Raw genomic sequence first — 27755 nt, forward strand, 5'->3', positions numbered from 1 at the left:
CCCTCCCTTCGGAGTTGTCTCTTTCCATTAAGATAAATACAGGTAGGCAGCCTCCAACTTGCCAATGGGACATGCAAGCCAAATCTTATAATTCAATTTAACAAACATTCAGTAAGCACCTACCATGTGTAAGGTAGGGTGCTAGGCACTGGATATACAAAGACAGCCCTTTTCCCCACTTCCAAAATCAAAACAGTTCCTGCCCTCAAGAAGTTTACATTCTACTGTCATTTATAAGTCAATTGTTAGGAACTTCAAACACTTTTTTCCATAGAAACAATGTCATTCAGGGAAGGTAGGCTTCCTGGCCTCCATTGAAAAAACCTATGTAACTGGGCCTGAAATATAGTGCAATTTTAAAATCTCAGACCTGTGATTTCATTGGCATAGAGATTCCCATAAAGAAGCTCTCTCTCTACCAATGCAGATCAGTATCTGTTCTCCATTATGGTCACAGAATTGCCTGGAGTCAGTAACCAGCATGTGTCAGGGCAAAGATGAATTCCGGCTTTTCTGATTCTGAGGTCAGTTGTCTCTATCCACTACACCAGGCTGACTCTGAAGGGTCTGGTTCTCTTGGTAGGAGCACCAGGAGAGAGGGACTCTTTCTGAACATTGGAAAGGGGGAGACATAAAGTAGATATCCTTTCCTATTGGCGTAATTGTTATTTGCTAGACACAACATTCCATCATTCCTTTCTGTGCATTTTTATAGGATGTTCTCCATGCCTAGAATTCTCTCTCCTTAATGCTCCCTCTTAGAATCCCTTATTCCTTCTAAGACTCAGTTCAAATGCCACCTCCTATACAAGGCCTTTCCTGATTCTATCAATTCTTAGTGCTCTCTCTCCCCAGATGACTTTGTATTTATTTTGTATGTTGTTGTTGAGTTGTTTCAATTGTGTCTGACCCTACTTGGGGTTTTCTTGGCAAATATATTGGAGTGGTTTGCGTTTTCCTTCTCCAGCTCATTTTACAGATGAGGAAACTGAAGCAAACAGGGTTAAATGACTTGCCCAGGGTCATATAGCTAGTAAGTAGCTAAGGTCAAATTTGAACTTAGGTCTTTCTGATTCTAGGCCCAGTGCTCTATCCACTGGACCACCTAGCTGCCCCAATCTATATATTAATATATTTTACATGTATTATATATTTACATATTATATAGTTTATATATATTACATATTTTATATATATTATCATTACATTTATTATATTTCACACATATTTATATATTATGTTTTATATATCTACATGTATTATCTATTTTAATATATATTATATATAATTTATTTTGCACATATTATATATTTACTGTCTGTGTGTAAGGTTCTGCCCTTTTGTATGTGAACAGTTTGCTGAAAATGGCGATGAAAGAACATTTTGTATAAGGAAAATTGATAAAATCCATTGTGAAGAAACAGCCTCTCAGGTAAATGTTGAGGAGACACAGACTGTTCCATGAAGCAGTTGGAGAACTTCCCCTTAGAATTCAGCACTTCTTAAACTGTGTGTTGTGACCCCATATGGGGTCGAAAAAAAATAAGGCAACAGTAAAAGATTTCCGAATGCACAACAGCCAAAAATTAATCCAATGAACCCAAGGTGTTTCTGGCAGTGCTTGCCTCTGTTGAATAGCACAACTTCACCGAAGCCTTGCTTCTGAACACACAGCCTGTGCACTTTGCACCGCGCATGCCCTCAGGCCACGCAATGCCAATGATTGCTCCAAAAACGCAGTGGAAAAAGTTTAAGAAGCCCTGCCTTAGAGGAATGTATGGAGAGAACCTGTTTGAAGGCAGGGTCATGACTAAAGTTAAGTGGTTTCATATCATTGTGATCCATTAGTTCATCTACATTGCACTGTTTTTCAGACTTTTAAAAGTTACAGCAGACAAAATTATAAATCAAATAACTGTCCAAGAATGTTGGGAAGTCTTTTTTTTTTTTTGGCTAGGCAATGGGGTTAAGTGACTTACCCAGGGTCACACAGCTAGTAAGTGTTACGTGTCTGAGGCCGGATTTGAACTCAGGTCCTCCTGAATCCAGGGCCAGTGCTCTATTGGCTGAGCCACCTAGCTGCCTCTGGGAATATTTTATAAGGACTGGAGGGTTCATACTTAATAGAAATGCTTATGAATTTTACCTGATAAGGTAAAGATGAGTCACTGATGACCAGGAGGCTCTGATCTGAGGCATTAGAAGCTGTAAAGATGCCAGAGAAGAAGCTACAGGAAGAGATAAACAGAAGAAGAAGCGAGAGAGTAAACTGAGCAAACGTGGAGTCACGATGAGGCGGGAGCATAGAAGGCTGGAAACAGCACAGCTGGCTCTTCAGCTGCTTTGCTGGAGACTTACTGATGAGAAGAGAGGGATAGCTTTGTTGATTGGCTAGAGATAGGCTGGAGGGAATGCTAGAGGAAGCTTGCCAGAAGGAAGCAGTTAAATCCTGCTTGTGCAAAGAACTACTGGGGGCTTATTACTCTCTTTGAGTGCCACCTATAAACTACAGGAGGGGAAACCTTTCAGGGGTGCCTGTGTTGCCCTCTGCTCACTTCTATGGTTTGAAAAGGGGAGATAGAGAGGGGAAAGATAGGCTTTGTGTCTATTTTGCTGTGAGCTGTGCTTTGCTGTGACAAGAGGCTTGGAAGCTATAGGATGCTAAAGTAGCATCACTTGCTACCTGAGAAGCCTAGAAGTTGCCTGGCTGAAAGGAACTGTTTGTCAATACAATAACGTAACACTTTCTCCTGCCTTGTTAAGGGTGGCTATGAGTGAAAACAGCATGTCACTGCTTCATCAGCTCAAGAGCAAAAGAGGAATGGCTTTGCTCCACAGGAAAGTAGTAAGGACCAGAAGGAAAGCATCCAGCAGAGAATCTTCTTTGTGTGGTGTACATTATTCCTGAAAGGACCAGGATATCAAGGCCTGCAGTCTAGAGTTGTGAGTTTCCTCAGGTATGGGTTTCCTCACTCATGTGCTTCCTTATTATGGGTCTATAAGTGTATATCTATTCTTCCCTGTAGACATTGCCCATATTAATGGAAAAGTGTGAACCAGGTTTATGGGTAGATTGGGATGTTTTGATTATTCTTGTTTTAGCTTTCTATTAAGCAGCTATGATGTTCAGTTATGATTGTTTTTGTCTTCTGATGAGTAAATGTCATGATTATTCCTTCTTCCACTTTGTCATTTAGTAGATATTTTATATTTGAGAATTAATGCTATCATGGTGACTGATTTGGGGCAAATGAGGAATATGCTGGTGGGGCTCAGGAGCTATGGTAGTGAATAGTAGGACTATATCTGCCCCACACCAGGGTTAACTCTAGGACCCTGAAAGAGAGTTTGAGTGGTAGCAGCATGGTGATTGGCCCTCTCTTAGAATCCTGCACTTGGCAGTTTGAATGTAGGTTGGGTGAGCTAACCAGCCCAGAGATTGCAAGTAGGGAGATCCACATGAGTGTTCTTCTCCTACCCCAGGTAGGAAGCAAGATCCTCTCAAAGGTACAAGGACTGCTTATTTTTTGTCTTTCTACTTCCAGGGTTTAGAACATCATCTGCCATTAGTAGGCATTTAATATATGCTTGTTGAGGGGCAGCTTGATGGTGTAATGGATAGAGCACCAGCCCTGCAGTCAGACACTCGATACTTACTAGCTGTGTGACCCTGGTCAAGTCACTTAACCCCATTGCCTAGCCTCCCCCACCCCTGCCCCTGCCAAGTGTGTGTGTGTGTGTGTGTGTGTGTGTGTGTATGTGTGTGCGTGCGTGCGTGCTTGTTGAGTAGAATTGAATATTGTAAAGCATCAGTATGGATTCTTTACATCCAGTACAAGAAAATATATCTCTTTATACCTCTACATCTTCAAATGATAAAGATACCTTTCTAGAGAAACATTGCTTAGCAATTCTAAATTGAACAGAGGCCTGTGGATATTTAGGAAATACAGGAGGCTCAGAATTGGATTACTCGTTTCTAAATGGAGTATTTGTAAATCTGGGAATGATTGGTGTGGTTATAGTTTTGTAAGGGAGAGGAATCAGGGAGAATTAGGTACCAAGGGCTCCTTGGCCTTGGGTTTGAGCTAGTGCTTACCGGGTTTTCACAATAGTGACAGAGGTCATTGCTTCCAACAAAGATGGTGATTAGCTTCCAGTCTTGTTCCAGGTCAATTTCCTGAGGGGATGGAAGACCCAGAGGTTTAGAACTCAGGGGTGTGAGGGGGGCCTACAATGGTGACATCTGGGAGGCAAGTTTTTTGCCTAGCAAGTTTTCTTCCATTTTTCACTTTAGAGTAAGATCCAAGGAAGGGCTGGCTCCTCTTTGGACAGATCCTGAAGTGAACAATGAGGGGAAACCCAGAATTTATTGCCCCACCATGAGTCACTGAGACTAAGCACCACACAGTGAGTGTTATGGAGCAAGTGCATAGATGAGGGGAATGGGAAACAGATTTCATTCAGAAATTCCCTTCAGAAAGCTGCAGCTGGTGAACAGCCAGGCAGCTGCTGGGCTCAGAGACTTTTCCTTGAACTTACAAGGGTTAAGTAGGCAGAGATGACCCAAGGTCTCACAACTGGTGTGATATTGGGGCCAAAGGGAAAGATGAAAAAGATGAACATAGGAGCAAACCCTTCAAGATGTCTCTTGAAGAAGAGAGAGTGAGCAGAGAGAGGGAAGGAACTGGTGCTTATACAAGTCGAATTGACAGAAAGGGGAAACCTCCTGGGTCCTGGTGCTGGGGAAGGACCTCAATGAAGTCCTGTAGCAGGGCTAGGAAGCTTGTTTCCCTTTTAGCTGCCGCCATAACAGGAGCTTTGCTGCTATTGTCAGGAGCTAAATTCCAAAGAATAAGTCATGGAGAAAAAAATGTGCCTGCAAGGTTTCAGGGGACAGGACTGAGGAGCTAAAGGCAGGGGAAAGAGGAAGCATGGAATGAGAATTCTATTTTTAGAACGCAGCCTTTACATAACAGGTCTGAATGAAGTAAAATCATGATTAAGGTGGGCAACAGCTAAAGTCCAGGACCAAGGAGACAGTACCTCACCAATCTCATTTTTTTACCATCTGTACTCTCTCTTCCCCCAAAGATGCATAAGCTCTAAAAGTTAGACTCATAGAGAAGGGAAAGCAAAGTCCAACACGTTCTAGGGAAGGTGTTGTGTTTCTTGCTCCCTGACTCTCTTTTCTTCTCACTGTTCTCTGAGAGATGCAGAAGGTGAAGTTGGGGGACAATCCCATGCCCTTCCCTAATCCAGGTCACCTCCAGACCTCCCCAATGGTGACCCCAAAGACAAGCACTCACCAAGCTGTTCTTCATTCTATCCACTAGTTCACGGGCCTGGCTTGGCATGTCCCTATTCAAGGAAAGAAACGAGAAGAGCTCAGATGAGATTCACAAACAAGGGCTGCCTAAGATAGAACTGGAGGTGTAATGGTTATGTGAAAAGGGCAGTGGATTCAAAGGCTAGGGACAAGGGGTTGTAGACTCCCACTCTGCTTAAATTAGCTGTGTGATGTAGGGTAAGACACCACCTCTCTGGTCTTCAGTTGCCTTATTGGTGAAGTGAGGATGACGTCTTACCTGCCTAAAGGCAGAGGTTGGGGTCCCTTCCAGCTCCAAGATCTCTGATCCTCTGGCTTGTGGTATAGGAATACTTACATTCTCACTAGCTGGTTCCAGTTACCAAAGGGAAGGATGAAAGTGGAGAATGGGTATGCTTTAGGATAGAGCTACAGACTGGCCTGTGAGTTCCTTTTGTATTCATTAGAGGTGAAAGAGCAAGAGATTGGGAAGCAGAAAATCTGGATTCAAATCCCAATTCTGATACTTATCGTTTATGTGATGTTAAGAAAATCATTTTACCTTTTGGTTTTCTTCAAGTCCCAGATAAAATCCTGCCTTCTACAGGAAACCTTTCCTAATCCCCTTAATTCTAGTATCTTCCTTCTGTTGAATATGTCTAATTTATCCTGTATATAGTTTGTACATCATTGTTTGCAAATTGTCTCCCCCATTGGGCTATGAACTTCTTGAGAGCAGGAATCATCTTCTGCCTTTCTTTGTATCTCCACTGCTTGGCACATAGTAGGTGCTTAATAAATGTTTATTGACTGATTGGCTGACTTTCCTGGGCTTAAATTACCTGGTTGATTTGTAAAATGGAGGATGGGATGGGTGGAGCTGGATTTTCTGCAGGGTATCTAATAATCCTAAATCCTTTGACCCTGTGAGGACTAAGATAGGAAAAGGTAGGAACACGAATGAGAAGGAACAGAAACAGAGGATTTGAACAATCAACACAGTGAAGAATCAGCTTCCTGGATAATCAAGGCTTAGCTTTATAATTATATTAATAAGGAGCAACAATGACATGCAGAAACATAGTGACTCTGAGATGCAGCTTATTTTATGAAAAGGAAGCTCTCACTGTCTGACATTGAAGAATTGCCCTCTTTTCCTCTGGCTCTGAGGCTCAGAGGGTGGTACAGTCTGAAAAGAACACTGATGAGAAAGGGGAAGTGAATCAAACCAATTAGATTTCCCCAGGTGATACAAACTCAGTCTTCTAGAAGGCAAAGAATCAGCATGATTGGAGAAAAAAAAATCGTTGGACTCTGTCAAGCTTTCCAGTTTTAATTAATCAGTACAGTTGTTCACAGCAGAAAGGAAGATTAAAAACAAGCAAACAACTGCCCATGATCTTTGGGAGGCTCAAACAGTTAACTCTTTATTAGTAAATGTGGTAGATATGTGACTGAAAGTATTGAGGGACAGAGAGACAAGGCAGAAAAGGGGGAAACTTTGTTGAAGATACCATGGTACCATGCAAATGCAAAGGACAAAGGAATCAAATTGAATGCTCCATAATGATAACGACCAAGCTTAGCACCATAGAATGTTTGAAGAAATGTATCTACCTCACTTCTTGGCCAATTTGGGGGAGTATGGGTATGGAATATTGTACATACTTTTATCCACAGTTAATGTATTGGTTTGCCTTGCTAAATTTCTTTTTCTATTTTCTATCTTTTATAATCTTTGTTACAACGAATGGTTTGATGGGGAAGGGGGAAGGGAGGGATCCATTTTGGAAATAAAAGCGAGATAAGAACAAAAGGTATCAATAAAAAAGGTAATTTTTTAAAAATCTGGTTGTATTGATTAATGTTGCTGCTCCCTAGTTCATTTATTTTTTTGTTTTTTGTTTTTTTTTGGCTAAGCAATGGGGTTAAGTGACTTGCCCAGGGTCACAGCTAGTAAGTGTTATGTGTCTGAGGCCAGATTTGAACTCAGGTCCTCCTGAATCCAGGGCCGGTGCTTCATCCACTGTGCCACCTAGCTGTCCCCTCCCTAGTTCATTTAGAGGTAGCGAACTGTAGATGCCAACTTAACCCATTTCCTAATCCTGTAACCTTGGGCATAAGGTCAGAGGGTACAACGAGGAACAAAGAGGGAGTTCAATTTTATCTTTCCACCAAATTGGCTTACTTGCTGTTCCATGTTGCTGCTGCTCTCCCCTTCAGACTGGATCTCCTGAAATGATGCCCAGTGGGGTTAAGCCACCTAGCTCCAAACTCCCACCCTGGGACCATGCTTCTTCCCTCCTCTCCCAGACACCAAGATTAACACTGGAAAAGTTACTGAAATCAACACTACCTTGCTTCTGGAAAGGCCAGGTCAATCCATAGACTTATTGCTCAACTCATCATCCCTGAAACTTCCCAGCCAAAAATACACTTTCCTGGTTACCAATCCTCAATCTCTCCCTATTAGAATGTAAGATCCTTGAGGACAGGGCCATCTCACTTTCATATTTGTATTTCTAGGGTGTGGCATAGTTTTTGTAACATAGTAAATGCTTAATAAATGCTTTTTCAATCATTTTTTTCATTCCCAAATTCTTCATAGATTGCATTGTACCTTCTACCTCCCTGGCTTTGCAGAGTCTGTATCCCACTCCTGTTGTGCTCTACCTACTTACTTCTTAGGATTTGTAGTTTCCTTTAAGGCTCAAATGCTACCTCCTACATGAGTCTTATTCTGATCCCACAGTTGCTAGTGCCCTCCTCCCAAATTATTTCTTGCTCTCTACCTTAGCTACCACTCTTTTCACAGAATCAAAAAATAAGCCCTGAGGAACTTAATGCTTTCAGCTCTGGAACTCTTGTCCTAGGCCCCATGATACCCTAAGTGTCAAGTGTTGCTCATGGCCCACCGTATGGAAGCCAATTCTAGCCGTCTTTACTACTGCATACCATCCATCCAACCACCATCCACTCTCCCACCCTTCAAATAAGTGGGCATGTTCTGATCAGTGCTATCATTGATAAAATCATTATTACCATTGTTATAGGAATGAGTATCAGTCTATATCTTTGTGGCTCCACTTACCATTCAGGTGACTTTTCAAACTGAATCACTCCTCCCCTTTGCTATATTTGTTGTCACCTTTTTAGAATATAAGCTCCTTGAAGGCAGGGTCCATCTAGGTTTTTTAAAGTTTATATCCCCTGGAGCTGCTAGGTGGCACAGTGGATAGAGCACCTGCTCTGGAGTCAGAAGGACTCGAGTTCAAATCCGGTCTCAGATCAGACACTTGACACTTACTAGCTGTGTGACCCTGGGCAAATCACTTAACCCCATTGCCTAGCTAAAAAAAAAAAAAATTATATCCCCAGTGTTTAATACAATGTTTTGTACCATAGTAAGCATTACATAAATGCTTTTTCATTCATTCATTTGTATGGATTTTATATTTATCTGTATACATGTTATTTCCCCCAATAGAATGTAAGGTCTTTAAGGGCATTCACTATTTTGTTTTTATTAGGCACATAATTTGTGCTTAATAAATATTTGTTGGAGAAATAAATGAAGATGCATAGAGGCAGGTTTAGCCTTGATGGAACAACTTCTAACATTTAGAGGTGTTCAAAAGTAGAATGAGCTGCCTCAGCAAACTGTACGCTCTCTTGCTCTCTCTCTCTCTCTCTCTCCCCCCCCCCCCCCCCCGCTTCCCTCTCTCCCCCTGGAGGTCATTGAGGAAGGGCTAAATAGCCATTTGAAGGCTATATTGTAGAGGGGATAGAATAGATGGGTGCTGAGGTTCCTTCTAACTCTCAGATTTTGTGATTCTCTAATCAGATTTGAAGGCTTCGAAAGGACCTGAGAGACCATCTAATCTAAATACTTCCTGATGCATAAATCTATATATTGTTTCTGACAAGTGCATGTTCAATTTCTCTCCAACACCTTGAAAGTCATTTATAACCTCTCTGAGCTTCAGTTTCCTCATCTATACAATAGTAATAGTAGTAGTATAATAGTAATCTATACAATTCAATTACAAAAGTAATAACCTTGCTTATAGGGTTATTTTGAAGATCAAATGAGATGAAAAAAGCACTTTGTAAACATAAATTGTGTTATAAATATAAAGGATTGTTATTGTAAAGCCCTCAATTACCTATATTTGAACTCATTCTCCACTATACAAATTAGGGACAGCTGGTCTGATTTATGAATGCCAATGACTTGGCCATTGAGCCATGGATTTGCTCTCATTAATTAACTGTCCGGGACTGGAAACCAAGAAACCCAGACTCTATTTGGGTTCTTTCACTAATTTGCTGTGTCCTAGGTCACTTTATCTCTTGGACCTCACTTTCTTCATCTGTAAAAGGAGATGATTAACAGAGATAATCTCTAAGGTCCCTTCCAACTCTATAAACCTGTGCTTCAATTTTTCTCCTCTAGCTGCCTCAGTGTGCTCCTCCATTTAACTCTCTATTCCCATTTCCCCCTTTTTTCATTCCCATCCTTTTCCTCACTAGACCAGAAATTCTTACATTTAGAGCTATAAAGGACCATAGAGACCACTAATCCAATTGCCTCCTCTTAGAGAAGAGGAGAAACTGAGACGCAGAAGAGGATGAATGAAGTGCCAGAATTAGAATCTGAACCCAGGTCCTCTCACTCTGAATCCTGAGTTCACTCCACTGCTTTCATTGAGTTTACTTACTGTGCCATGGCCCCTCCTGCCGCTACATTTAGTCCAGCTGTCTCCTTCTGGGTACCGGTGGAAAATCCATGGAGATGGGGGTTAAATTTCTTCAAAATATCTTTTCAAAAGGGAAGAGATAGAAAGTATGAGAGAGGGGCAGCAGGAGACTCAGTGGACTTGAATTAGATGGTCTTGAGAAATGACAGTTCTTTGGAGCCCAAGCTTTTTAGGCCTTTCCATTTTACAGAGATAGGTCCCCCCTACCCCCCCCCCTTTTTTTGGTCACAACCTTCCAGAAGGCAAACTCTCTAAATCTGGGTTTCCAGAAGGGGTGTTTCTTGCTTACGTTACTTACTTGGCAAAGTAGTGTGAGTTTCTAAGACTCCATCTCCTCCAATGCTAGGGGAGGAAAAGTAGAACCATAGAAGGGGAAATCAGTAAGCTTTCTCCAAAAAGTCAAAACCTCCAATATTTTTAAGCACCTACTTTGTACAATAATCCCTACCCTTAGGGAGTTTACTGTCTAGTGAGGAATAACTACCCTCTCAGTGCCCCCAAGCACCCTAAGACAAAAAATTGCAGATAATGTGCTAATCTTCATTGGCTGCAGGAGTTCCTCACCAAAACTCCTTATATGGAAGAAATCACAGGTTCAGTTTTTAAAAAGGAAATAGGGATTTCCCTTTCCTTGCAGAGGTGGAGGGCTATGGGTTTAGAATATTGCATATATCATGAAACAGTCTTTATTCTTTGTGACAAGGAATGGCTTTCTGAGTAGAGGAAATGAAGGTAATGTAAAAGCAAAAGATATCAACAAAAATATGATTAAAACAAAAAAAAGTAGGTCAATAGATGGAAAGAGAAAACATTCCAGGTGAAGGGAATGGCCTGGGTGGGGACATGGAGATGTAAGACTACATGGCATGTTGAGGAGATTTAAAGAGATAAATGCCCAGTCTGATTAGAACATAGTATGCAGGAAGAGAAGTAATATGACATGAGGCAGAAAAGGTATACAGTGGTGCCAAGTGGAAGGCCTTCAATGCTAAACCAAGGAATTTGACAGTTCTTTGGAACTTTATTTGCATGGCAATAGGGAACCATTAAAAGATTTGGAGCTGAGGAACGACATGACTAGATTTATGCGTAGGAAAAATTATTTTGAAGAGACTGGAAAGCTGGATTAGGGGAAGACAAGAGTGGAGGTGGACTACTGTAAAGAGGCTGTGTTATAGTTGGAAAGGATGGCCATGAGGTCCTGAATGAGGGTGGTAAGGGTGGAAACAAAGAAAAGGGGATAGAAACTCTTTGAAGAGACAGGGCTTGGGTCTTATTCCTGCACAAAGTAGTCAGTGGGTTGTGGAAGAAAGAACACCTGTCAAAGTCATATGATGGTTCTACCACTTCCTGGCTATGTGGTCTTGAGTAAACCACCTTTCTGAAGGTCATTTTCCTTCATCTCTGAAGTGGGTATATGAACACTTGTGCTACATACTGCATAGGTCTCTTCTCCTTTCTCTCTCTCTCTCTCTCCCCCATCATATCTCTTCTCTTATGAGGAAAACACTATGTAAACTTTCAAGTATCTTTTAAATGTTTTCATTCTTGAAAGAAGTGTTTGGTGATTGGAATATCTTCTGGGTTCCCCACCCAGATTCTGAAGCCCTGACTTTACTACAGGGTCCACCTCTTTATCTAAACCTATGGACCAGCATTCCTTGCAACATCTCCCCCCCCCCCACCCCCAGGATCTAACACAAAGGAAAGCTCCTAAGGATGTCTGGATGTACCTCAGTTCTGGACAGATGCTAGGCATAACTCATATTCATATTGGGCTTCAAGGTTTACAAAGCACTTTCCTCAAAACAACCCCATGAGGTAGGTATTACCATCTCTATTTTATTAAATGATAAATTAACAGCTTTATATTATAGAGGAGGAAACTGAGGCTGAAAGATTAAGTTGCCTGTCTAGGATTCCACAGATAGCAAGTGTCAGAGTTAGGATCTGAACTCAGGTCTCCTGACTCCAAATCCAGAAGTTTCTACTAGATCATGCTGCCTCTTAAGGACCCAAAACCTGCCCTTAAGAGGAGTAAGGAGGGGCAGCTGGATGGCACAGTGGATAGAGCATGGCCCTGAAGTCAGGAGGACCTGAGTTCAAATCCGGCCTCACACCAAACACTTGACACTTACTAGCTGTGTGACCCTGGGCAAGTCACTTAACCCCAATTGCCTTAAAAAAAAAAAAAAGAGGTATAAGGGATAATTTCCTTCTGCTACAGATGAAACACAGCAAAGATGCCTCTAAGGACCTGAGTCACCAACAGAAGAGTCAAGAGGAGCCTCACCTCCAGGACAGTCCCCTCCAAGCTGTGGACAGGTTAGCGATGTTTTCTGCTGCAGCTCCTACAGCTGTCTGGGAAAGGCAAGTGGAAGAGTTCATGAGTAGTGTGGGCTCGGGCCCTGTTGGAGGGGACTGAGAAAATCCTCGTGCTGCAGATGAACTGACTTTGGCCGAGTGGTACAGGTGGAGAGTGACCTGGGCTGGGAATCAGAAGACCTGGATTCTAGTCTTTGCTGTGCCATTCACTACCTGTGTGACCTTCAAGTCACTTAACTTCTCTGGGTCACAGTTTACTCATTTGTAAAATGAGGAGGTTGGACTTCTATGTTTTCTAAGGTCCCTTTTAGTTGTATATCTATAATCCTAAATACTAGAAAAACAATTTAGTGGGCACTTGTTCAGTCCTGTCTGACTCTTTGTGAGCCCATTTGGGGTTTTCTCGGCAAAGATACTAGAATAGTTTTCCATTTTTTTCTCCAGCTAATTTTATAGATGAGGAAACCGAGGCAAACAGGGTTAAGTGACTTGCCCAGGGTCACACAGCTGGTAAATACCTGAGACCAGATTTGAACTCATGAAGATGAGTCTTCCTGACTCCAGACCTGGCACTCTATGCACCATGGCTCCACCTAGCTGTCCTGTCATCAGGCACATCTGACTAATAATAATCAACCCCTGCTTGGTGTATATTTCCCAATGTTATTATTCCTTTTCCTCCCTCACTAGGAGTTCTCTTGAAATAGGGATGTTGTTTGGCTGTGAGTTTCCTAATCTTCCTTCTCGCCACCTGAAATATGACTGTGTCTACACCCAATTTCTTTTCCTCTTGGACTCATCCTTTCTAAGGCTAACCCTTCTGCCCTTCACTTTTCCTGATCTTAATTTCATCCTTTTCTGCCTCTGAGTCCTGATTATTTTCTCAGTTTCTTCCATTGCTTGACTTCATTTTCAGTCTCTTCCTCTCCCCTCACTCTCTGCCATCAAACATGTACAGTTCCATACTCTTAAAAAAAATAAAAAAACAAACCAACCCCCTCCCAAACCCCAAACTTTAAAACAAAACCATCAGCCTTTCACTTGACCCTGGTTTTTCCTCTGCATAAGCATTCTAATTTCTCTCCTTCCTTTCATTGCCAAATAAATTGCTGTAAAGATTCATACTTATATCATTCCTTAAATGGTGTAAACCCAGCTGCTTCTACTTGCTACCTCCATACCCACTTTTTTCTTAATCCCTGTCATACACACACACACACACACACACACACACACACACACACACACACACACACACACACACACACACACACACACATATTTAAATATGAAAAGAATTCTGGAAGTAGGTATGATTTTACTGCATAAGTAACTCCTGGTGTGGTAAAGTGCCAACAAGGTTCCCAAGGAGGACTATTTCTATTTAGTGGAACATTTCTAAGCAAATTGTCTGAGGCCCAGAGAGGTTAAGTCATTTGTCCAGGGGTCACACAGCTAGTATCAGAAATAGAAATTGAACTCAGTCTTCCTGACAATAAGCCCAAACTCTATCCATTACATCTATTATTAGTAAATTTCTATTATTCTACATGATAATCATGATAAAAAGTATGAATAGGACCTGTAACTTTAAAGTTACAATGCTTTATTGAGATAAAAACAACTCTCAAAACTTCAAAACTACTCTTTGAGGGAGGTCCTAGAGAAATTATCATCCCTATTTTACAAATGAAGAAGTAAAAATAAAAGGTAGTGGATGCTCAGTGACAATTCAGAGTTTATATAGCACCTGCCATAGAAGATCTGCAGCATTTGACCCTGCTGACCATCTCCTTAACAGCTCTTTCCTCCTTTGGTTTCTATGACAACACAGTATTCTGGTTATCCTACCTCTCAGTCCATCTTTTCTTCTCTGTCTCCTTCAAAGGCTCTTCTTTCTGCTCCCTAAATGTAGGTATTACTCAAAGTAGAGTGCTAGGCCCTCTGATCTTTAATTCTCCCTATCTATTAGCTTTTCCCCCACTTCCTGTAAACATACCCATATCTTCTCCGTCCTTCAAAACAAAACAAAACAAGCAAACAGAACAACCCTCACTTGATCCTATTCTTTCTACAAGCCATCATCCTGTATTTCTCCTCCCCTTCTTGGCTAACCTCCTTGAGAAAATTGCCTTCCTTCCATTCACTTCTAAACCTGCTTCTCCAAGAAGCCTTTCCTGAGCCCCTTTAATACTAGTTCCTCCCCTCTGGTAATTATCTCCAATTTTAAAAAAATTACCTCTCCAATAAAAAAAAATCTTGTTCCTACATGACTATTTGTATGCTGTCTTCCACTGTAGACTGTGAGAGCTTCTAAAATAGGGACTGATTTTTTACTTTCTTTTTACACTTATCCATTACCAAAGTGCCTAATGCTTCATCCTTGTTGACTGACTATAGTTTTGCTTCCAACCTCATCATCCAACTGAAACAGATGTCTCCAAAGTTAACATGATCTCTTACTTGCCAAATCTAATGGCTTTTTGTCAATCCTCATCTTTTTGACCTCTCTGCAGCCTTCGACCCTGAGGAACACCCTCTTCTTGATGTTATCTCTTGTGCAGGTTTTCCTGACATTGTTCTCTCCTAGTTTTCCTCATTTTTGTCTAACTATTCTTCCTCAATCTTTTTTGCTGGATTTTTGAGGTTACACCCTCTGACCACGGGTGTTCCCTAAGACTTTCCAGAGCCCTCTTCTCCCCCTATACTATTTCACTTGGTGATCTCATCAGTTCTCATGGGTTCAATAATCACCTCTCTGCAGATGATTCCAAGAATTATATAACCAGCTTTAATCTCTCTCCTGAGTGCCAGTTATCATCATTCACTGCCACTTGGACATCTCAAACTCAACATGTTCAAAACAGAACTCATTTTCTCCTTTCCCTAATCCTTTCTCTCTTCCCAACTTTCCTAATATTGTTGAGAGTGCCACCAATCTTCCAGTTACCTAGGCTTTGAACCTTGGTGTCATCCTTGACTACTCACTTACATTCTTCCCACATATCCGATCTGTTGTCAAGTATTGTTTCTACCTTTTCATATTCTTTTTTTTTCTCTGACACTGCCACCACCCTAGTGCAAAGCCTCATCACCTCTTAGACTACTGCAATAGCCTTCCAATTGGTCACCCTGCCTCAACCCTCCCCATTCCAATCCAACTTCCTTTCAGTCGCCAAAATGATCTTCTTAAATTTAGTGCAAGTCTATGTTACCACTCTACTCAATAAATTCCAATGGTTCCTTATTACTTCCAGGATCAAATATAAAATACTCTATTTGGTTTCTAAAGCCCTTCCTACCTTTTCCATCTTCTCATACTTAATCTCTACCCTCTACCCCCACATACTCTGTGATTCAGCTATGCTAGCCTGCTTGTTCAGGGAAGTCCATCTCCTGATTGGAATGTTCTCTCTCATTGCCTCCACCCCCTGGTTTCCCAAACTTCCTTCAGTACTCAGATTCTACCTTCCCATCCACCTCTGTCTCTTTTATCTGAGATTACCTCCCATCTACACTGTTTATATTGTATATACTGTGTTATTTGCATATCATCTCCCCCATTAGAATGTGAGCATCTCAAGAGCAGGGACTGTGCTTTCCCTTTTTCTTTGTATTCCCAATTCAGTGTTTTAAAGACAGCAGCCAGGAAAATCATTCAAATCACTTAGTAAGCTCCTCTCTTAATGAGTCAAAATCATCATTTTCACCCTCTGGTCCTGGTTCTGTCCTTTGGAGCCAACCAGAATAAACTGAATCCATTTCCCACATGACAGCCCTTCATAGACTCGAAGGGGGGCATGAGATTCTCCTCAAGCGTCCCCTTCTTCAGGTTATATATTGCCAGCTCCGACTAGCTATCGGAGCAGGGAATGGTTTCTAGGCCTTTCGGTATTCTCACTGTCTCCCTCTGGGTGCATCCCAACTTGTGATAGGATCATAGATCTGGAGCTGAAAGGGCCTTTAGAAGCCCTTTGCTCCAGCCACCTAGTGCATAGTGGAGCTGAGATTTCAACCCAGTTTCTTTAACCCTAAATTCAACACTCATTCTATCATTCCACACAATGGATACTGTTTCTAATAAGAGAAGACAATACATTAGTTGTGGCAGAGGACGATGGGACCAACATCTCTCTTCCCCCTCCCCACACATTGTACTTCTATTAATGCAACTTAGGTTCATATTAATTTTTTTTGGCTATCATGCCACCGTTGACCTATGAGGCCAGGTTGAAGGCAATGGGGATACTCAGATTGGAGAAAGGAAGGCTTAAGGGGACAGATGTCTCCAAGTGTTTGAAGGGCTGTGAGGTGGAAGAGGCTGTTCGCTTGGCACCAGAAGGCAAACCAGGAACAACGGGCAGAAGTTACAAAGGGAGCAATTTAGGTTTGAAGTCAAGAAAGACTTCCTAAAAATTGGAGCTGCTCAAGAGGGGGATAGAGTTCCTCAAGAGGAGGTGGGCCCCCCCACCTCCTTTGGAGGTCATCAAGCGAAGGCTGAATGACCGCTTGTCAGGTACGTTATCATAGGGATCTCTTTTTCAGGTGTAAGTTGGATTAGATGGCCTTGTGGGTGCCATCCAACTCAAAAATCCTATGATTCTCTGAGCTTGCAGTCCACTAAGTCCCCCAGATCATTTTCGCAATAGTAACTGCCTAGCCGTAACTCCCTCATTCTGTGCTTGTGCCACTGATTTTTAAAAATCTAATTCTTGTCTTTGCCTTTGTCCCTATTAGGTTTCACCTTATGAAATTCACCCCCTCCTTCTAGCCTATTGAGTTAAGATCCCATTTCTGTCATCAGAGTATTAACTATCCTTTCCAGCTTAGTATCATCTGTGAATTGAATAAGCATGCCATTTCTGTCTTCATCTAGCCTTGCGGTCCCTCATTCTCCTATACAAAGTTTCTTTTCCAAAGAAACCAGCCTACTTTACGTCACCGAAAATATTTTTCATTTTTCAATCATTGTGCATTCCCCTCACTGGAATACCCTGGCCTCTCGTCTTCACCCATCTAAATCCAACTTGCCCTTTAAGGGTTAGTGGAAGTCACTCCCATATTCCCTGAATCTCTCAGCTCAAAGTGACCTCCCTTTTTTTCTATAGCAGCGGTTACTATTCTCATTTAGTATTTATCACACATTACCTTTTCCCCTCCCTCCCCCAACTCTCTACTTATACAAATCCCCCCACCCCAGGCAATGGGGTTAAGTGACTTGCCCAGGGTCACACAGCTAGTGAGTATCATGTGTCTGAGGCCAGATTTGAACTCAGGTCCTCCTGACTCCAGGACCGATGCTCTATCTACTGCGTCATCTAGCTACCCCCTACTTGTGCAAATCTTATTTTTCAAAGTGACTGTAAGCTCCTTGAGGACAGGGGATGTATCTTATTCGTATTTCTCTGTCCTCCACCCCCACCCGATCATCCCAGACTCCCTTGCATGGCAAAGGACAGAGCTTGGTATCAAGTAAGGATCCCACAAAATATTTGTTGAACAATTGATTACATTGCAGGGCTAAGGCTGGGCAAGGGGCTGACTTGGCTGTGCTTAGCTGACCCCTAAAGTGTCTGGTTCCCCCGGGGAGGTGAGGGTGAAACAAGTGTTTCAGGCTTAGTACTTACAGTCAGCGAATCTCCCAGAGCTGCAACCACCTTGATGTCAGCGGGTTGGAGCTGGTGGACTGAAGGAGACAAGAAAGCAGGACCTTTGCTGTGCTGTCCATCTTTAGAAGACAATGCCGAAAGGGAGGGGATGGTAGGAATCAGGGCTGTTTGCACTCACCTGATGTGGGAGCCCTGCTGGATAGCTCCTGCTCAGGGCACAGGAAGTCACTGCCCCAGTTCTTCAAAAATAAGCAAGAGAAGAGAAATCCACTTTATATGTGAGAAAGAAGGTTATTATGCATTATTGTATTATGTTATTATAATAGGTTATTATGCGTATTATACATTATGATTAACATTCGTAATGTAGAGAAATCAGTTCCAGCCCAGAGCTACCCACCAATCTTTAACTAAGTCCAGATCTCAGCAAAGTAGGGTTGTGTTGGTGTAGGGATTATATAAGGTTAAAAGCTATATTTAAACATTCTCATACAGTGCCCGGAGAAGATGGAATGCGTAAATGCATCCCATGTATAGATTTACTTACATCACTCTTTTAAGTCGCTTGTATTTTACAATGCCCTCTGCTTGACATTCAAGGCCTTCCACGACATGGATCTCACCTGACTTTATAGCTTTTGCCTCACATTCCTCCCATTCTTTGAATATATTTCCTGACTTTCCCACCTCCATGTCTTTGCTCTCCCTTATCCTTAGAATGCCCTCCTCATCATTTCTGCCTGTTGAAATGCTACTCATCTTTTAAGGCTCAGCTCAAATGCCACCTCCTTTTTATAGCTTTCCCATATCTCAGCCAGGAGTGACCTCTCATAATGCCTGCTTATACCTCTCTCCTGCACTCTCACACTCCAATTCGCATAATGTTTGTATACCTATCTTAACCTCTTCTACAGTTATTATAATTGTTTGCTCCTCAAGGGGTAAGGCTTTCTTTTTATCTACTTTGGTCTACCAGCTTTGTACATTGTAGGCATTCAATAAATGCTTGCTGGATTGAATTATAAAGGCCTGGCAGTATCCCAAGACAGGCAGGGGCTGGTCATTGGTATTTTGCATAGTGGATAAGGAGGAAAGAAACAAGCATTTACTGAGTACCTATAGTGCCAGACACTGTGCTAAGCCTTTACAAATATTATCTCATTTGATCCTCACAATGACCCTGGGAAGTATATGCTATTATTATCTTCCCATTTTCTAGTTGGGAAAACTGAGGCAGATAGACATTAAGTGATTTGCTGAGGGTCACACAGGTAGTAAGTGTCTGAGGCTGGATTTGTACTCAGGTCTTCCTAACTCCAGGTCTAACACTCTTATTTACTGTACCATCAGTTGCTAGAGACTGATGCTACCTTATCATCAATTTCTTAAGCCAGCACCTTACCGTATTCTCTCCCAGAAGAGCTGTCATTATTATTTTTATTTTAAAAATGAAGCTAATTGCAATACCAAGGCCTAAGCAAGAAATAATTTGTAACTTGGAATTTTTATTTCTTGTGCTGGTACCACATATCAGGCCTGGAGGAGGAAAAGAAGAACGACACTACTCCATGGAGGAAGACTGAGACCCTGGAAAACACTATGAGTCTGTTGGTGAAGAGTCTGTTGAATGTGAGGAAAGAATAGGCTCAAAAGATGGAGAAGTAGCCCCCTCCCCACTCACTGATTGGTAGCTTCCTATTTTAATTGATTATTCTTAGAAACTAGATCCTGAGCACCATTGTTTCTAGCTGGTGGAGGACTACAAAAGCTGTCAGAACCTTGTAAATCTGATGCCCTGGGGCAAAGCCCTCATTGTGCCACCCTAGTTACAGGAAACGTTTTTGGAAAAGCATGCCTATTTCACAAGCATCATGCTACCAGCTTTTCCACATATTCTTGGCTGTAGAATTAAGAAGTGCTATTTCTCTGGACACATAAACTTAGGGATGATTAGAGGAATTCCTGCAATATGGTAGCTTCATCCAAACTCAAAGCAGTGTGCTTGTCATACCTGAAATACAAGAAGCAAGTTTTTAAAGTGTCAGGGGCAGAAGCTGGTGAAGCCTTCAGATGAGTGGTGGCCAAAGCTACAAATGCATCAAGGCCCCACAGCATCAAATAAAGGGTGTTATGCTGTGGGCCTCCCTCCCTCTCTCCACAAGAGCCACTCCCAGTGGCTGCTCGGACTTTGAGGCACACAGCGGGTTCTACAGAAATACTTACTGATTGGGGATTTGATTTTCTAGGGGGGTCCAATGGCCAATACCCTTTGATGCATTCTTTTCTCTATTTAAAAATCTGGCTGAGCCCAATTTTGTTAAGATGTCTTAATTAGATTATGGGGCACCCAATATGTAATCAGTTTCAAATGGATTTAATAGAAATCTCACTCTGATGTTCCTCCATCATTTCAGATTGTTTGGAAGATTTTGGGAAGATCGGACCCATCATTTAGCTTGTTTTCAGAGACTGGTCAGTTTAAACTCAATGACATATTCCCTATGTTAGTCTTGAAAACTAATCCAAATAATGAAGCTCGGTTTTAAATAAGAAATGTAGGAAGCAGGGTCAGCTAGGTGGCACAGTACATAGAGCTCCAGCCTTGGAGTCAGAAGGACCTGAGTTCAAATCCCTCCTCAGACACTTGACACTCACTAGCTGTGTGACCCTGGGCAAGTCACTTAACCCCAACTGCCTCACCAAAAAAGGAAATGCAGGAAGAAAATAGGGTTTTTAACATAATATAACTATCAGCACTGGAGAAATATCTCAGTGACTTGCTTTTGGCAGGGCAGTACAAATTTCCCTGCATCAGATTAATGTTTATGACATAAACCAGGCTACAGAAATCGAGAGGGTACATGGTTCTTCAAGGAGGTAGAATGACATGCTGTATATTTAGCAAATGATCTTTATTATATATAAATGGTACAGAAGTAAGGACTGCCTTATCTTCACTAGCTTAGGAGATGTACAAAGTAGCTTGGTAGCTCAGTGAGTAGAGTGTTAGACTCGGAATCAGAAAAACTCGAGTGCAAAACCTGCCTCAGAGACCGTCTAGGTGTGTGACCTTGGGCAAGTTACTTAGCCTCAGTTTTCTCATCTGTAAATTGGGGATAATAATGGCACCCACCACAGAGGGTTGTATCCTGTTAATGTATGTAAAAAGCACATTGCAGACCTTAAAGCACAGTTCAAACGCTAGCTATCTATATAATTACTGATTCAATTCAACAAATACCTACTATGTATAAGGCACTGTGAGAGGTGCTGAGGCAACAAAGACAATCTGCTGTGCTTACATTCTGCTGGTGGGGATGGGATTTCATGTATATAGTATGTGTATACATATGTATGTGCATGTGTGTGTATATGTATATGTAATCTATCTATATATCTACATACACACATACACACAGAAGAGTGAATAAAAAGTAATTGCAGGCAGAATTAATCACTAACATCTGGGGAAAGGAAAAAGGAGGTGTGTAGGAGGTGGCATTTGAGCTCTGAGAGAAGCTGGGAATTCTGCATTCCAGACATGGGCCTGGGCAAAGGTGCAGGGGTGGGAGAAGGAATGTCATGGGCAGGAAAAGAGCTAGCAGACCAGTTTTACTGGAATAGAGACTACATGATATGAAGTAATATGAAATAAGACTGGAAAGGTAAGTTCCCCTACATCCAGAACGTGGAGGCTTAGCATTTCTGGCAACTTCCGAGTTTTTTATTCATAGCTACACTCACATCTTAGGCTCCCTCTCCCAGAAAGGGCCGATTTATGCTACTTGGCTTCATCCTCAGAAAGGGAAACAGTAGGTCCCAGAGAAATCTTCTTACACTTTAATCTCCCCTCCTCCCAGTAACTTACTCTATGATGCAATGACACTGGCCTCCTTGCTATCCCGCGTACAAGACAGTCTGTCTCAGCACTACATATGGCCTTTTCACTGGCTGTCCTGCATGCCTAGAATTCTCCTCCCTGCTTTCCTCTGCCTCCTGGTCTCTCTGGCTTCCCACAAGTCAGTTAAAATTCCACCTTCTGCAAGATCCCTTCCTAGGTCCTCCTCAATGCTTCTGCTTTCCTGTGTCGATTCACTCCATTTTACCCTGTATGTAACTTGTTTGCATATAGTGTTTGCATGCTGTCTCCTCTGTTAGATTGGAAACTCCTTGAGAACAGGAACTTTTTTTTTAGCCAGTCTTCTTTCCTTCTTTCCTTTGTTCCTTCCTTTCTTTCATACCTGGCACATAGTAGGTGTTTGATAAATGCTTGCTGACTTATTGACTTTTCTGACTCTAAATGGTCAATACAACAAGAAGGAAGCTTGTTATGGACCCAGAAACTGGGATTAAAGTTTCTTTTAGCTCAGCAATCACTGAGCAGGAATTCACTGAAATCTCTCCCCCAGTTCCCCACTGACTCCTCCGGAAAGGTTAAACTTGCCTGATCAGAAACAGATGACTGTGAGAACATAGTTGCAAATCTTAAAGAGTAATGGCTAGAGTGGTATTTTCTCCAGCGGTAACCTAGAAACGGGTGACGACAATTCAGGAACATGTTCGGGCCAGTGTTCCAGTATTTACTTTCTCTGATGTAGTCAGATCTGAGTGAATTCTGCTCATCTTGGCTGCCTGGTACCTCTTAGAAGGAAAGGTGTGGACGTTTCCAATCATGCAAATATACCAAACTATGCAATCAGAACATTGCCAGGTGGAAACAATTGGACCTTGTGGAAACACAAACATGTGACCTTGGTCAATTACCTCAATAGTAGGATTGGCTGGGTATGTATAGTTACTGTTCCTGTAGGTCCTCAGGAAGGGCTCCTCCTGTTGGAAAGAGATGGCCACAGTGACTGATCATTAAATAGCAATAAAGGTGAATAATGAGAGAAAAAGAAAAATAATCTAATAATGAGGGGACTGATCTTTGGATAGAGTGAATCCTTTCTAAATAGCTCACTTTCATATTCAATTCAATTCATTCATTCATTCCGTAAGTACTTATTTATTAAGCACTTGCTATGAGTGAAGGACCGTGCTAAGTACTGGGCATACAAAGACAAAACCAAAAGTTTCTTGGCCCTCCACATGGATTTCTCTGATGCCCTCCACGTGCTCATGTTCCCCTACCCCAACTATCTTTATATACAGGTGTCCCAAAAGCCTGAGTGCGCTCAGATTTTTGGGAGACCTACCATACTTAGATATATGTAGATGCCATCTTCCACTGAGTATAAATTCCTTCAGGGCAAGGATTGTTTCACTTTTAACCTCAGAATTTAGCACAGTGCCAGGCACATAGGAAATGATTAATATATGCTTGTAGATTGATTGCCCTCAAGGGGCTTATATTTTAACAATGCATATGCAGATAAGTACTGAATATGTACAGAGTAGCAGAATACTTTTGAGGGGTGGAGTGGACATTAACAATTTATTGGGGTGGGGAGGAGAGGGAGACCAGGAAAGGCCTCCTGTAAGAAGTGGCATCTGAACTGAGCCTTGAATCATTCCTTTCGATCTTTTCTCTCTCCCTAATCTTCAAACCCTTCTTATTTGCTGGCTCCTTCTTAGCTGTCTATGAAAATACCCAGAACTTTTTTAGAGAGAATTTCATTCATTCTAGAGGGTTTTTACTTAACAGCTTTAGCTTGGTGTTTTACAATAAGAGGACCTAAAAATTTCACTTAGTACATGCCAGAATGAAGGCTCCATTCACAAAGCTTAACATGTCTCCATCTCCCTCTGTTACGTTCATAATGTTCCTAAAAGAAATGCATTCCAAAAATGTAATGCAAGAAGGACAGGAGGTCCTTCCCCACTGCAGGAGGTGGTTCTATCAGTGAAGAAGGGTTATTTAATATGGAAGGCATAGCATAGCCTTGGGGTGTTGAGGGCTTGGAGACTCATTCATTCTCTAGACACCTTCTGCCCTACCCCTGCTCCTTGCCCCAAGGAAGCCCGGTGAGACCTTCTGCTTCTAGAAGCATTACGTGCTGGGATGCAGATGCTTCTTCCACCCTCTCCTCACTGACACTCACTTCAACAGGATGCAATACTAGTATCAATGAAATTGCAGATACCCATCTATTGCGCCCATCCCCTAGGTCTCCTCTTGTCTCCATATCTGTGTAATAACAGTAGAAAGCTGCCTTAGCAGAGAGGCAGTAAATGGAGAAGTGGATAGAGAGCTGGCCCTGGAATCAGGAAGACCTGAGCTCAAGTGCTGTCTCTGACATGTTCTAGCTGTGTGACCCTGGGCAAGCCACTTAAGAGTTCTTTGTGTTTCCAGGTGAATCTCTGAGTCTAAGTTGCAAAAGTAAATGCTAATCAGCTTTGAAAGAAGTACCTTACTGGTAGCTCCTACAGAGATGAAGGCACAGGTGAAATCTAAACAATCACAAAATTAAAACTGCGGAAAGAGTAATGGCTCTGGGACCAGAGACCCTATATTTAAAGCCTACCTTTGTCTCTTACCACCTATCTGAATTTGGACAAGTTAACTTCTCTGGGCCTCAGTTTCCTCATCTGTGAAATGAGAGGGTTGGACTAGGTAGTCTTTGAAGTCTTGCTTATTGTTCTAAATCTATGATCCTATGATTCTCATTCCCCTGGTAGGGAACAGTATTCTTTCCAGTAGTGCTGTGCTTCTATGTCCAGTTCTCTGATTATTTTGAGCTAATATTTGTTTTCTTTGAAAGAATAAATTACATATAAATTTGTGATTTTAAAAATAATTCATCTTTCATTGAAGTCCTTCTCCAAGGCCTCATTCATTCATTAAGCATTTATTAGGTTGCCTACTGTATGCCAAGCACTGTGCTAGGCCCTGGGGACATAAAAACAGAAATGAAATAGTCTCTGCCCTCTAGGAGATTTCCATCTATTGGGGGAGGGGGAATCAATAGTTCCAGAGATAGGTAAATATAAAATGCCAAAACAAAAAAAAGTGCTAACCAGGGGCGGGAGAAAACAGCTGAGAGGATCAGGAAAAGGCCTGGGGTAGGAGCTACCAATTGAGTTGAGCCTTGAAGGAAACTAGGGATTCTAAAAGGTGGAGGCGAAAGTTGAGTGCATGCCAGTCATAGGGCACAGCCTATGCAAAGGCACAGAGATAGAAGGATATATATGGGAAACAGCAAGGAAACCAGTCTGGCTAGAAAGCAGAATATGTGAAAGGAAGTCACTCCATTAAGGCTGGAAAGGGAGGCTGGAGCCAGATTGGGAAGGGATTTAAGTGCCAAACAGAAGTGCTAGCATTTTATTTTAGAAGCAAAGAGGAACATGCTGAGGACTCTGTCTGGGTTCTCAAAGGCTCTGCCTGTGCACTGAGTGCAAACCCTGGCAGCTTCTATCAAAAGGAAAGGCTTCTGGAAAGGGCCCATTGAGGTGTAGTGTGGTAGACAAAGTAGGTGCATTGCTGAACTTCAAGTCAGGAAGGCTGGAATTAAAACCTGCTTCTGGGGCTATAAAACTCTGCATACCCTTTGATCCAGCAATACCACTGCTAGGTGTCTATCCCAAAGACATCAAAAAAAGGGAAAAAGACTTATTTGTACAAAAATATTTATAGAGGCTCTTTTTGTGGTGGCTAAGAATTGGAAATTGAGTGGATGCCCGTCAATTGGGGAATGGTTGAACAAGTTGTAGCATATGATTGTGATGGAATATTAATTCTTGTTCCATAAGTATTGATAAGCAGGATGATTTCAGAAAAGCCTGGAAAGACTTATATGTACTGATGCAAAGTGAAGTGAGCAGAACCAGGAGAACATTGTACACAGTAACAGCAACATTGTACAATGATCAACTGTGAATGACTTAGCTATTCTCAGTAATACAATGATCCAAGACAATGCCAAAGGAATAATGATGAAGCATACTATCTGCTCCAGAGAAGAACTAATATTGTCTGAATACAGACTAAAGCATGCTATCTTTAACTGCCTTTTTTTCTTTCATTCTTTTTTTTAAATTCAAGTCTTCTTATACAAAATGACTAATATGGAAGTTTTTTACATGATTGTACATGTATAACCTATAGCTGATTGTTTATTGTCTCAGGGAGGGGGAAGGGAAGGGAGGTATAGAATTTGGAACTCAAAACTTAGAAATAGAAAGGAGAGGCTTAGAGACTTTGGGCAGAAAGAATCACTCCTTAAGGGCAGGGAGAGTTTTTGCTTTGTATCCCAAGCAATTAGCACAGCCATTGGCAGTAGTAAGCGCTTAGTAAATACAGTTCTTGTTGACTCCTGGGCAGCTAATGGATAGAGTACCCAGCCTGGAGTGAGGAAGACTTGAGTTCAAATCCAGCCTCAGACATGTACCAGCTGTGTGACCCTGGGCGAATCAGTTAACCCTGTTTGCCTCAGTGTCCTCATCTGTAAAATGAGCTGGGGGAGGAAGTTGCAAACCACTCCAATATCTCTGCCAAGAAAACCCAGAATGAGGTTACAGAGAGTCAGACATGACTGAACAACAACAACAAACAACAACTTGTTGACTGACTGACTGACAATGGATTGGGTATGGGATGCCAATCAATCAATAAGCATATATTAAACACTTCGGCCCAGGCGGATACAAAGACAAAAATAAAACAATTCTCGGTTATAGTCTATGGGCTGGAGTAGAGAGAAGAGATTGTGAAGGATTTTAAAAACCAAGCTGAGGAATTTGTTTGAGTTAAGGTGACTAAAGTTCCCAGGCTGGGCCACCGGTGTAAGGGGAGAAGGAGACAGATGGACCAATGAGGGTCTAGTTTTCAGAGCACATACAAACAATGTCCGCACAAAGTCTTGGGGAATCTGCTTCCAGAAATGCACGATGGAGGGACCTTTTCCCCCTAGGCTTTAAAATATGCACAGGTATCCTCTCACTGTTTCTGGTTGGCTTACTGTGTGGTGATGAAAAGCCCTTAAATGGGCTGGTGAGGTGGGATTGTGTTCATACAGAAGGCTTGGACAGAGGAACTCTCCCTTTTCTTCCACTTCCTTCTTCCCAGAATTTGATCCCGCTCCAGTCATACACACACACACACACACACACACACACACACACACACACACACATACATACATACACACACACACCCCCTCTGAGTTTCTCTCTAAAACATCCCTGCTGTGAATTCTATGATTGCTGTGTCTTGCAAGGATATGTTACACTGGGAAAATAGAGTCTTATTAATAAAAAGATAGAAAGTCCGGTGCGGGGTGGAGTTAATTTTGAGAGGAAAGTAAAGGGCACATTGAAGTGATGAGAGGGCATCCTTCCATCACTCTCCCTATCTGTCTCTGTCTGTACCTCTCTCTGTCTCTTTCTCTGTCTATCTCTGTCTGAACTTCTCTCTGTCTGTCTGCGTCTTTGTCTGTACCTTTGCATCTCTCTTGTTTCTCTCTCTGTGTACCTCTATCTCTTTCTCTGTTTATCTCTGTCTGTGCCCATGCCTCTCTGTCTCATTCTCTGTGTCTTTCTGTCTCTGTCTCTCTATCAAACCCCATCCTCCAGCCCTGATCTTGAATTAGTTTCCTTTCTGCCTAAGCCAGGAAGAAGAACAACTCTCAAGGTCTTTAGGGACAAAGGCCTCCTCACAAGGAAGCCAGTCCAAGTCTTACTAGAAGGACCGTCACTTATGTAATTGTGGCTATTTCATAGAGTTCCCATGGGGATAGGTGTGAGGATAGATCTGTGCCAGGGCCACTTCTGGGGACTTGCGCTCAACACTTTTGGTGGTGGTGGGAGAGGAGG

The 27755-nt window shown here is 42.1% G+C and overlaps 1 protein-coding gene across 1 annotated transcript in view; it reads right to left on the bottom strand.

Moving 5' to 3' along the window:
• PLB1 (phospholipase B1) overlaps nt 1–27755 on the bottom strand; it is a 177337-nt gene that overhangs the window by 34381 nt on the left and 115201 nt on the right. Inside the window, exons 43-50 of the mRNA XM_027850366.1 lie at nt 22767–22832; nt 18181–18241; nt 18021–18079; nt 12362–12429; nt 10367–10410; nt 10030–10129; nt 5310–5361; nt 4100–4180 (exon numbers count right to left, since the gene is read on the bottom strand). Of these exons, the coding sequence (XP_027706167.1) occupies nt 4100–4180; nt 5310–5361; nt 10030–10129; nt 10367–10410; nt 12362–12429; nt 18021–18079; nt 18181–18241; nt 22767–22832 (531 nt within the window). The remainder of the gene's footprint in view (nt 1–4099; nt 4181–5309; nt 5362–10029; nt 10130–10366; nt 10411–12361; nt 12430–18020; nt 18080–18180; nt 18242–22766; nt 22833–27755) is intronic.

This window comes from Vombatus ursinus, unplaced genomic scaffold (genome assembly GCF_900497805.2).
Source record: "Vombatus ursinus unplaced genomic scaffold, bare-nosed wombat genome assembly UNPS02009062.1, whole genome shotgun sequence".
Classification (NCBI taxonomy): domain Eukaryota; kingdom Metazoa; phylum Chordata; class Mammalia; order Diprotodontia; family Vombatidae; genus Vombatus; species Vombatus ursinus.